Here is a 13,010-nt window from a genome sequence, read left to right on the forward strand (position 1 = left end):
AGAAACTTCTTATATGTTGAGAAGAGTCAAATTTGTGTTTAATATCTCTAATTTTGATTTCAGATATCGGGGCATGATGGTGGAACTGGAGCCAGTCCCATAAGTTCCATCAAGCATGCTGGTGGTCCTTGGGAACTTGGACTTTCAGAATCACATCAGGTTTATTTAATACCTGCGAATTAACATTAGAAATAGCTTTCTTCCTTCTCTTTAAGGATACTTTAGGTTTATTTATTTATTGGTAAACTTCCTCAGACGCTCATTGAAAATGGACTCAGAGAGAGGGTCATTCTCAGAGTTGATGGCGGTTTTAAAAGTGGAGTTGATGTCATGATGGCTGCAACAATGGGTGCTGATGAGTACGGGTTTGGGTCTGTGGCAATGATTGCTACTGGATGTGTTATGGCCCGCATTTGCCACACTAACAATTGCCCAGTTGGTGTTGCCAGTCAGGTATTAGAGAGCCTGATTTGTTAGATTGTGCTTTTATTTCTTGTGGCCCTCTCTTAACATATTTGGATGAGTTTGTCTTATTTTCTTTCTTTAATCAAATTTACATCAGAGAGAAGAACTCCGTGCCCGTTTTCCTGGTGTGCCTGGTGATCTTGTGAACTTCTTTTTATATGTAGCTGAGGAGGTAATCCACCTGCTTGCCACCTTTCTTTCTTTCTTTCTCTCTCTTTTTTTTTTCTTATTCTTATTTTGACAGAATTAGTGTTCTCATGCTTGCTTCCCCATTTTGACATTTTGTTTATTCAGACCAACTGATTTTACTGAATTCTAAAATTTTCCTGATTTAAATTCTATAGCCATTATGGAAGGCTATTAGAAATGGGTAGGTGAGCTTTAGAAGTAGATCTCACTTCATAGTGTGTAATGGAAGGAGGGTAAAATTTTGTGGGAAAAGTTCTTTGTAAGAATCTTTTCTGGTGCTTTTCTTTATAGCCGTTGATAAAGATGCTTGGGTCGCAGAGATTTGGGAGTAGGTCTGGGGAAAGGGGTCAACAATTGGGAATTGCAATCGAGCTCAATTAAAAGGGATGAGAAGGATAGATTGGAGTAGAAGGAAACCAAGTATGGCAAATTCTCTATTAAATCTTATTACACTTCATCAACCTAGGGAAAAAATGAATCTTTTCCTGCTGGCATTGTGTGGAACCGTTGGGTTCCTACAAAGCTAGGTTTCTTTCTTTGCTTGGGAAGCTGTATGGGAAAGGATTTAAACACTTGACCAACTCAAAAAGAGGGATGGTTTTTCCAAACAAATGCTACTTAAAAGGGAAGAAGAGCCAATTGATCATATGCTCCTTCACTTCAAAGCAAGAATTCTAGGGTAGCTGGTTTTTTCTATTTTTTGAGTGACTTGGGTGGCATGGCTCTTTTGTGGGGAAGAAGCAGAAGAAAGCTTCTAAGGCTGCTCTTTGTGTCTTTGGACGTGCTGGATGGAAAGAAATAGAAGGTTACTTGAATATATTGGACAGTTCGATCAAGCAATCAAATTTTCCATTGTATGTATCTTTTTGTATTGGGTTAGAGTATACATAAATTACTATTCCTTGACCATGATAGGCTTTATAGATTGGTTGAGCTCAAAGTAGGTAGAGGGAGGTTGTTTTTGGTTTTCTTTCTTCCTTTTGGCTTGCCTGATGATGCTACTTGTATACATCATATGCGTGCATCCTTTTTCAGGCGCTTTTAATATATTTTATCCTTTTGTCTATCAAAAAAACAAAGAACTCCTGATTTATAGCCATGCTAATTTGGCCTATAATTCAAGGCTCATAGGTTTATTTTCTGTACTCATGTTGATACACCTTTTTTGTCCAGGTTAGAGGCATATTGGCACAACTGGGCTTTGAGAAACTTGATGATGTAATTGGACGAACGGATCTATTAAGACCACGAGATATCTCATTAGTGAAAACTCAACATCTTGATCTAAGTTACATTCTCTCAGTATGTATTAAAAAATCGCTTACTTTCCCACCATGTGTGCTTACATGTTTATTTTTCTAGCTCATTTAGATCAAATTTTTGCTGTTATTTCCAGAATGTTGGCTTGCCAAAGTGGAGCAGTACTGAGATCAGGAATCAAGATGTACATTCTAATGGTCCTGTTTTGGATGATATTATACTTGCAGATCCTGAGGTAAAAATATTTGATATCTAATGGATGCTTAGTGGTGTTTTGCTTATTGGTGTGTAAATCTTATAATTTATTCTCTGCTTCCAATAGTCAGCAGGCATTGGCTTTGTCAATGTCTAGTTGGAGTGGGATTAGTGTGGTTCCAGGTTTCAAATCTTGTGGGGGGTGGTAATGTGCACCATTGTATTAGTAATAGGAAGAAAGAGATCCTCCAGTCTGTTGTTGTATGTAGTTTACCATTGCTGGAACTATAATTTCACTTTGGTAAGGTTATTCATAGTTTTCGAAATGATTGTCATTTAACTGGAAGGTTCAAAATGGAACTCTCATCTTTTTGCCTTGAACTTGCATGGAACTTTCTAGTATATTGAAGTAAAGGTCCCATGGTGTCTGTTTACTCACAGTATAGTTTTAGTTGATAAAACCAGAGCAGGGGTCGTTACCAAGTTAACATTCTAAAGGCTTTCAGACTGTTTCATGTATATAAGATGGTTGAATCTCCCCGTAAGAGACCACTCTAATTTGTCCCTCCCAATAGACCATTGTTAGAAGCAGGCAGATTCTGGTTGTGGTACTTGTAGCTAACAGCATGGTGGAAGAAAGGCTTAGGCAAATGGATACTAAAGATTATGTGGATTTTAGTAATTATCTGTTTCAACTGTAAATACTAATTGAAGATCAATATTAATAACATTCTTAAAATATGTAACAAAGAGGTTTATATTTTTATGCTACTTAATCTGTACAGACATGGTTGCTTATCTGTGCAGACATCTGATGCAATTGAGAATGAAAAAGTAGTCAATAAAAGCATAAAGATATACAATGTGGACCGTGCTGTTTGCGGGCGTATAGCAGGTGTGGTTGCAAAGAAATATGGTGATACTGGTTTTGCCGGGCAGCTGAACATAACGTAAGAGATGACATTGTCATAAGAGGCAATGATATTTTGAAGGATATATTTAAGTTTTTACAGCTTCATTGAAAAGTTAGTAAGAAAATCTCTTTATTCATCCAGATTCACAGGGAGTGCTGGGCAGTCATTTGCATGTTTTCTGACACCTGGAATGAACATTCGACTTATAGGGGAGGCTAATGACTATGTGGGAAAGGTACATGGATTGAATTAAATGAGTTGCATTTGTGCAATTTTCTAAAACTTGAAGTTAATATCAGACATAATTGAATTGAGTTTCAGGTTACCAATGCTCATCTGACTCAAAATTTGACAGTTTACCTTCTGTTTTCATTATAATGGTCCATGAATAGGACTAAACTTTGCTTAGTTTATATTCATATCTTTTCTGGTTATACTGGTACTAACAGATCTCTAGGGTTTTCTTTCTTATTAAGCTATTTTTAGCTTTTGGTTCAAAGTGAAAGAAACTAGAAAGCTTATTTTTTTCCATTGTTGTATGTCTTGCCTCTTTTCTTCAACTTTTTTTATATACAAAATAATAATTTAAGTGATGTAATATCAATATGAAATATTCCAGGCTGAGTTGAATTGACATGTTAACCATTCCTAGTTCCTATCTACTTTTAAGTCAAGTCTTCTTGTATTTATTATCACGTTTCCTTGTTTATTTTCATTCTCTAATCTCAATGATAATTTTGCAAGGGTATGGCTGGAGGTGAATTGGTTGTGACTCCTGTTGAGGATACTGGGTTTCTCCCCGAGGATGCAACTATAGTAGGAAATACTTGCCTATATGGAGCAACAGGTGGTCAAATCTTTGTCAGAGGGAAAGGTGGGGAACGATTTGCAGTTAGAAACTCACTTGCTGAAGCAGTAGTAGAAGGCACTGGAGACCACTGTTGTGAGTACATGACCGGGGGTTGTGTGGTTGTACTTGGAAAGTGAGTACTCTCTCTTTTACCTGCCATAGCTATCATGGTCAAACAAAGCAAAGGAAATTCTGTATAGAAGTTTTAAGCCACTTTTGTATTCCTTTTTGACAGGGTGGGTAGAAATGTAGCTGCTGGAATGACTGGAGGTCTGGCATACATTCTTGATGAGGACGATACTCTCATCCCCAAGGTTTGAGCCACTGAATTCTTCTTTCCCTCCATTGGATGACATGTTTTGCATAGAAATAAATTTCCCTGTTTTAGTGTTGATTTTGTACCTCCTTCATTTTCTTCTTTTATGGTTTGCCTCCTGCAAGGAAACATGGCAATGTCTCTTACCTCTTACCATAGAAGCAAGCCAAGTCTAAGCTTCTTCCCTTGGTCTCCTCAAGTAAAAGTCTCATGCATACTTTGGTTTGGACTTCAAGCATAGCCATTAACACTGCTGTTCTTAAGATTATAGAGTGTGCATATATCCTCGTTTTTCATTTACTAGTATGGTTTTTTTCCTTTCATTTGCTTTATTTTCTTCATATTTGCTTTACTGTTTGTAACTTAAATGCAAATTCGAAACTTAATAAATTATGTTCAACAAATGCAGTCATATATACTTCACTTTTGATTTCAAACAGAGCCATTATTATCATTGCTGTTCTTGAGATTACCAACTGTACACATATCCTCATTTTCATTGACACTGTGTTCTTATCTTCTTCCTATTTGCATTATGGTTTTTGACTTCAAAACTCTCTAGTTACATTTTATAAAAATGTAACAGGTAAATAAGGAGATTGTGAAGATCCAGAGAGTGACTGCCCCTGTGGGGCAGATGCAGCTAAAGAGCCTGATTGAAGCCCATGTTGTAAGTACACTTAGTTCTTCATATTTGACAATAGTCCCTTAAGGAGGCCAAGAAAGTGTTTTTGAAAACAGCTTTGAAAAATTGTTTTTGTGAACTGTTCTTTAATATTTAGTAAAACAGGAATTTGAAATGTGTTTGACCTGTTTTCTATGTTTTTTAATATTTTTTTAAAATAACTTTTATCAGTATTGTTTTATTTTCAATCATTTTCCATATTTGTATAATTATTTTTTAAAACAACATTAAAAAATAGATGAAAACAATTGAAACCAATTAAAATATGTTCTCAAAAATCACAATGTTTTATGTTTTTAAGAACAAAAAACTATTTTCCATTTTCTGATTACCAAACATTTTTCATTTTTTTGTTCTTAAAAACCAAAAACTGTTTTTAAAAATAGCTTCCAAACATGCCTTAAGCCTTTTCTAAGCATATACCCTTATCTGCGGCACTCTTGAGCATATATACCATATTGATGTACACTTCTGAGTCATTATATTTAATGTGTGAAGGAAAAAACTGGAAGCAGCAAAGGCTCAGCTATTTTGAAGGAGTGGGATACATACCTGCCTCTCTTCTGGCAACTGGTTCCTCCCAGTGAGGAAGACACCCCAGAAGCTAGCGCAGAGTTTGAGAGAACCGATGCTAGCCAGGTGACGTTGCAGTCAGCTTAATACGATAATAAGACAATACCCTGCAGCCAGTGACATGATTTCAAAAGTTGCACTGCATGGAAACATGTGAGAACTGGGAAGATGGATATTCTTCAGCTGGAAAATACAGGTTAAATAATGGGGATATGGCGAAATGGCTCAAATCACAGGGTTACAAAAATTGTTAAAGATAATTTTCATTGCCTTCAGTTGGAGACCCTGATTTGTTCATATGGAAAAGCATTTGCATTCCCACTCCAGTTGTGTATAGAACAGCTGCTAGAAACTGTAAATCTTTTAGGAACTTTCATGGAAATTCCTCACTGTTCCATTCGTTAAAGTAAAAAAAAAAAAAAAAAAATTGCTGGATGGCCATTTGAACTATTGTTCTTCCATTGATTGCTGTATTCAGGGAGAAGTTTGATCAATGAATCCCTTCAAATATGGGATTTGGAATCAAATAATGGCATATTTTGCATGGTAACTCTTTTCATGCCCAGGTGTACGTACCCGATACAGTGGCATTCTTGTTATTTTATGAGGAGACAATACCTAAATGTAAATTACCAATGAATGCTTAAATGTCCCAAATTTTTATTCAGACGTTATTGTATTTGGAGAGAACAAAGAGCTGCATAGTTACTAAAGAAATAATTTACTGATGCATCTTGGAATTTGGAAGTCGGACTATTTAACTAGCTTGGGTTCAATCTCGAGCAGCCACAAGATCTCAGCTGGCCGAAGCCTAGCTGGAAACAATCCAATACACCATTCGACTCGCTCATTGCAGCTCTGCTCCTATTCTAATGAAATAATCACGGTGTTTGTATTTGATATTTCATGTAAATTTTCTTTCTTTTTTTTATTATTTCCATTTTTTTTCAAATATAGATATGTTTCATCAACCTTGAAATTGATTAGTTTACCTAACCTTCGCAGAAAGAATTATAGCATTTTGTAGATGGTCTTAACCATTTTCGACTACTTCTTTAAGAGTCGTTGTTCAAGCAATGTGTAATGGTATTAAACTAATTAGTTTAAGTTGATAATTTTATTTTAAATATTATTGAATTCGACCTTACATACTCAAAACTTTTAAGTTGAGAGTTGAAGATGCCTGATCCATGTTGATTTATTCTAAGGATTATTTAGGTAAATGGGGTTAAGTTGTTCTAATGATACTGTGGACTTGGAAATCTCTTGAAGCGATCGTCTTAATGAACAAAGGTGTAGGTACACATAATAATATATAAATAAAACTTAACTTAATAATGCAAAGCACTCATCTTATTCAAGGGAAGTCATCCATAAAATTATTCAAAGGAAGTCATCCATAAAATCATCCAAATATTGACGATGATGATAACATGGAAAGAAAATCATCACACTAAAAAATCATAACATATTGGTGATTATGACTAGTCCAAATTTCACTTATGTTTCAATGTTGGCATGGCTCAAAATTTGAAATTTTATTAAAATATTGTATGATATTCTTGAAATTTCAAACCTTGGACCATGTTAATATTTTATAACTTTTGTGGATCAACTACTAGAATTTTGGATATATCCCTATTTTTTTTTTTTTCAAAATTGAAAAAATATATATTTTTTTATACAAATAATTGAGACTTGTTTATCTATATCATAGACAAAACTATAACCTCTTTAAAACATTTTCTACCTAAAAAGCTCCTCCTAAAATATTTACATTCCCTAACAAACCAAAAAGTCCCTCCAAAAACCGATGATGTCATTTCAATTTATAACAACTCAATTTCCCTTGTATCTCAATCATGTCTTCTTAATTAATATGATTCATTCCCCCTTAATAATGATTACTATTTTGTGTTGTCTTTTTGGACCCTTAAATTTCTGTATCTCTAGTTTCTTCATGCAAGAGAAAAATGGTTTCCATCTCCCATTTGTAAGGTACAAACCTATAAATTCTCAACTCCCAAATCGTATTAATTTTTTTCAATATCATTATTTTTCTTGTTTTAAAAAAGCAATATGATTTAAAATAAAAAAATAAAAATTCCCTACCTTAAATTTCAAATTTTCAAAACAACTATGCAATCATATTGTTAGGAAAATCCATTAGCAATTAATTGAGTTTTGTACCGTTTAATCGAAATATCAAATACCAAGTATCAATTTTATACAAAGTTGAAAATTTCTCAATCATTGCTTGGAAGACGTCAAGAAGAACGTAGGAGATGAGAATTCACAATCTCATAAGATGTTAAAGTAGCCATAAAAGGAGAAAAATGAGCAAGAGAATCAAAAACCAAAGTTTCAATTTTTGCATAAAAACTACTTGCATCATCCAAAAAATGATCAATGCAGACAAGTTCAAACTAAGAGATATTATGAAACTAGTAGAAATAGGAAAGGTACATGTTCAAAGAAGTAGTAGAAGATGAAAAACTACAACTATCAAGAAAAGAGAGAAGACAACACAAAACTAAACCATCAAGGATAAAAGTTGATATAAAACTATCAAGAAAGAGAGATAAAAAAGGACACGAAATCATAGAAATAAGACAGATAGACAAAACTTAGATTTAGATTCAAAAAATAAAGACTAATAGAATTTAGATTCATATTATTTCCATTTTTTTTAAATATAAATATGTTTCATCAACCTTATGATATGATGAAATTGATTAGTTTACCCAACCTTCGTAAAAAGAACTATAGCATTTTGTAGATGGTCTTAATTATTTTCGACTGCTTCTTTAAGAGTCGTTGTTTAATGTGTTACAGTATTAAACTAATTAGTTTAAGTCGATAATTTTATTCTAATGTGTTACGATATTAAACTGATTAGTTTAAGTTGAATTTTTTTTTCTAAATATTATTGAATTCGACCTTACATACTTAAAACTTTTAAGTTAAGAGTTGAAGATATGAGATCCATATTGATTTATTCTAAGGATTATTTAGGTAAATATGGTTAAGTTGTTTTAATGATAATGATATTGTGGACTTGGAAATCTTTTGAAATCTTTTGAAGCGTTCGTCTTAATGAACAAAGGTGTAGGTACACATAATAATATATAAATAAAACTTAATTTAATAATGCAAAGCACTCATCTTACTCAAGAGAAGTCATCCATAAAATCATCCAAATATTGACGATGATGATCAAATGGAAAGAAAATCATCACACTAAAAAATCATAACATATTGGTGATTATGACTAGTCCAAATTTCACTTATGTTTCAATGTTGGCATGGCTCAAAACTTGAAATTTTATTAAAATATTGTATGATATTCTTGAAATTTCAAACCTTGGACCATGTTAATATTTTAAAACTTTTGTGGATCAACTACTAGAATTTTGGATATAACCCTATTTTTTTATTTTCAAAATTGGAAAAATAATTTTTTTTATTCAAATAATTGAGACTTGTTTATCTATATTATAGACAAAACCATAACCTCTTTAAAACATTTTCTACCTAAAAAGCTCCTCCTAAAAAAATTACATTCCCTAATAATCCAAAAGGTCCCTCCAAAAACCGATGATGTCATTTCAATTTATAACAACTCAATTTCCCTTGTATCTCAATCTAGTCTTCTTAATCAATATGATTCATTCCCCCTTAATAATGACTACTATTTTGTGTTGTCTTTTTGGACCCTTAACTCTCTGCGCCTCTAGTTTCTTCATGCAAAAGAAAAATGGTTACCATCTCCCAATTGTAAGGTACAACCTATAAATCTCAACTCCCAAATAATATTTTTTTTTTTTCAATATCATTATTTTTCTTGTTTCAAAAAGCAATATGATTTTAAAAAATAAAAATAAAAATTCCCTACCTTAAATTTCAATATTTTTAACCATTTTATATGTTAAATATTCCAATAGGAAATTTTCTTGTAAGAGTTGTTCCCTTTGTTTCGATCATTGATCACGCCTAGAGTCTTTGCTGCCTTGTGATTTTCTATAGCTTTACAAAATACTAGTGCCTAAATCACCACACATCTTAAGCCTATCCCCTATATTTGGGTCCCGAGAATACTTTTTAAAAAATATTTACTTTTATTTAATTTATTCTAAAAAAAATCAAATACAATTAAATTTAACTAAAAATTATAATATGAAAATCCAAATACAATTAATTTTTGTTGAAATCCAAAAAAGATTCAAAGAGAACAAAAGATAAAAATAAAATAAAATAAAATAATCTATGATTTCTTATTATGAATTATTTTTAAAAAAAGTACAACATCATTGGAATTTAAATAAATCTAATAAAGGGAAATAAATATTAATTTACCCTTACTTCTTAAAAAAAATTAATATAGTAACTAAATAAATAAGAAATATAGTAACTAAATAAATAACACAAGAAGCATCAAGAGTTTGTCAACCAAAAATCGAAAACGTGGAAGTAGGTATGACTTAGTAAACAACTCTACAATCATATTGTTAAGAAAATTTCTTAGCAAGTAATCAAGTTTTGTACTATTTAATCGAAATACCAAATACTAAGTCTCAGTTTTATGCAAAGTTGAAAATTTCTCAATTATTGCTTGGAATATGTCGAGAAGAACGTAGGAGACGAGAATTGAAAGATATTAAGAGGAGTAATTGTTGAATTATTGATATGTGTTGATTAAACACATTGAATGGGGTTTATATATCATAAACATCCCAAACGATTACAAAAAATATCCCACAAAACGTGGTCAAGTTAGTTACAATGAAAACAAATATTTGAATACATTAGAAATAATATGTTACAACAAAAAACTAATAGCTAAAGAATAGCTCCTATGATTGGGTTTGAATACGCCCCCGCAAGATGGCAATTCCATCTGAAATGCCAATCTTGGAGCGAAGAAAAAGGAACCGACCTTTGGAGAAAGGTTTAGTAAGGACATCAGCCAACTGGGAGTGAGTGTTAATATGAGCAACTTTAAGAGAACCATCAACAACTTTTTCCCGAACAAAATGGTAATCCAACGCGATGTGCTTCATTCGACTGTGGAATAGCGAATTTACACACAAATATGTGGCAATTAAATTATCACAATAAATAGTAGGAAATTGTTGAAGAGTGATACCAAGCTCAGAACGAAGATGAGAAACCCAAGTGACTTTAGCAGCGATAGAAGCGACGGCCCGATACTCGGCCTCTGTTGAAGAATGAGCTACCGTCTTCTGTTTCTTTGAACACCAAGAGATTGGATTGCCACCAAGAAAAAGAACAAAAACAGTGGTAGACTTGTAAGAATCTTGGTTGCCAGCCCAATCGACATCGGAATAAGCTCGAAGATCAAGAGGTGGAGTGACATCTGAATAAGCTTGAAGATGGAGATGTTGTTTTCGTCGGAAAGTGAGACCAAGATGTATTGTATGTTTGAGGTAACGGAGCAACCTCTTAGATGTAGTCCAATGAGTTTGAGTTGGGGCATGCATGAATTGGGCAAGTTTGTTGACGGCGAAAGCAATATCAGGACGAGTGAACTGGAGATATTGAAGTCCACCAACCAAGCTCCGAAATTGAGTAGCATTAGCTAGAGGAGAACCATCATTGAGAGTTAGATGGCCAATTGAAGACATTGGGGTGGAAGAATCCTTTATGCCTTCCAAATGAAACTTTGCCAACAAGTCACAAACATATTTATGTTGAGATAAAAACATGCCATCAGAAGTGGAAATGACCTCAACTCCCAAAAAGTAGCTCAAAGGACCAAGATCCTTTAGGGAAAAACGATGAGCAAGAGCATCAACGAACTTCCAAATGGACTGAGAACAATTTCCTGTTACAAGTAAATCATCCACATATACTAGAAAATAAATTGTGACTGACCAACATTGATAGATGAATAATGAAGTATTAGATTTAGAATTGACAAACCCAAAGTTGAAGAGAAATGTCTTTAACTCTGTGTACCAAGCTCGAGAGGTTTGTTTCAAACCATAAAAAGCCTTTTGCAAGCGGCAAACATGAGTAGGATTATCCTGATCAACATACCCAAGTGGTTGAGCCATGTAAACATCCTCAGTTAAATTTCCATGAAAAAAAACATTATTAACATCAAGCTGTGAAATAGGCCAACCGTTACTCAAGGCAATGGATAGAACAACTCGAATGGTGGTTGGCCTAACAACTGGGCTAAAAGTGTCATGATAATCAACCCCAGGGCATTGATGGAATCCTTTGGCAACCAAACAAACTTCGTATCAAGAAATAGAACCATCCGGATTTCGTTTGACACGAAACACCCATTTACACCCCACAATGTTATGGTTGGAAGGAGGAGGTACAAGAACTCGTGTACGGTTGCGAGCAAGAGCATCAAGCTCATCATCCATGGCAGCACACCAATTGGGATCTCGAAGAGCTTGAGAGGCAGTGGTAGGCTCAAGGGACGCAGGAAGAGGATGTTTGGTGACATGAAAACTTGTCTTAAAGCTAGGAAACTGTTTGGGACAACGAATATTATTTTGAGAATGGGTTACAATTCGATGAGATGGCTCGGGCGGAGGATTGGACCCTTAGGTTTAGACAGGTGGTGACAAGGACAAAGATGGAGAGGAAAGGAAGAGATCATACCTTGGAGTAGCATCACACACCGAGAGAGAAGATGAAGTCGTAGTAGGTGGACTGGAACTAGCAGGAGAACGTGATGAGAGCAGCTCCTGATTAGGCCGTGTGGTAGTGGAAGAAGGTCTTTGGTGCGGGAAAGATTTGGAGGGAGTGGGAACCACAAAAAAGAAGGTTGGATAGCAGCAAGAGCTGGAGAACACGAAGACCAAGTGGAGACAACTTGGTCAAGATCTGTAGGCGAAGTATTTGAGGCAAGAGGAAATTGATGTTCTTTTTACTTGTTATGGTTACCATTGTTGTTGAACTTTCTTCCTTGGTGATTACGGTTTTTAAAGAATCTCTTCCCATTATAACTTTGTTCATTGCCATATCGAGGTTGGGTGTTGCCAAGACTTGTGCGAGTCTTATTCACAATGACATTTGAACCACCACGCGACTCTTCTCTTTTCAAGAAAGCTTCATGTTCTACCAACTTGTCATGAAGTTCTTCAAATGAACAGGAGTGTCTCGAGCTCTTATTGCAGTAGAAATATCCTTAAAGCCACTACCAAGGCCATTGAGAGCAAAAATAGTCAGATCATCATCACTTAAATGAGTGTCAATGAGATCTAGCTCATCAGTAATTCCTTTGATGGTTTGAAGATACTCTGCAACAGAATGAGTATTGCAAGTGATGTTGGTAAGCTTCTCCTTGAGATTCATTACTCGTGATCTGGATTTGTTAGCATAAAGCTTGTGAAGCTTTACCCAAGCATCACGAGAAGAAGTAGCAGCAGCAATCAAAGGCACAACTCCTTCTAAAAGAGATGCAAAGATTGTGTGAAGGAGCAATTTGTCTTGCCTAGTCCAAATAGCAAAATTTGGATTTGGAACAGTTGTTCCATTTTTAGCAATAATTTCCTTGGATGGGCATGTCTTAGTCCCATC

General features: G+C 34.4%; 1 protein-coding gene across 1 annotated transcript in view; it reads left to right on the plus strand.

Annotated features, from left to right (window-relative positions):
* LOC100233082 (ferredoxin-dependent glutamate synthase, chloroplastic) overlaps window positions 1-5,897 on the plus strand; it is a 47,653-nt gene extending 41,756 nt beyond the window's left edge. The window contains exons 23-33 of the mRNA XM_002267020.4: window positions 64-159; window positions 256-453; window positions 563-637; window positions 1,828-1,956; window positions 2,051-2,149; window positions 2,917-3,059; window positions 3,165-3,258; window positions 3,768-4,006; window positions 4,109-4,187; window positions 4,776-4,859; window positions 5,373-5,897. Of these exons, the coding sequence (XP_002267056.1) occupies window positions 64-159; window positions 256-453; window positions 563-637; window positions 1,828-1,956; window positions 2,051-2,149; window positions 2,917-3,059; window positions 3,165-3,258; window positions 3,768-4,006; window positions 4,109-4,187; window positions 4,776-4,859; window positions 5,373-5,534 (1,398 nt within the window). The 3' untranslated portion in view covers window positions 5,535-5,897. The remainder of the gene's footprint in view (window positions 1-63; window positions 160-255; window positions 454-562; window positions 638-1,827; window positions 1,957-2,050; window positions 2,150-2,916; window positions 3,060-3,164; window positions 3,259-3,767; window positions 4,007-4,108; window positions 4,188-4,775; window positions 4,860-5,372) is intronic.
* Window positions 5,898-13,010: the final 7,113 nt, after the last annotated feature.

Source organism: Vitis vinifera, chromosome 8, assembly GCF_030704535.1.
Source record: "Vitis vinifera cultivar Pinot Noir 40024 chromosome 8, ASM3070453v1".
Lineage (NCBI taxonomy): Eukaryota > Viridiplantae > Streptophyta > Magnoliopsida > Vitales > Vitaceae > Vitis > Vitis vinifera.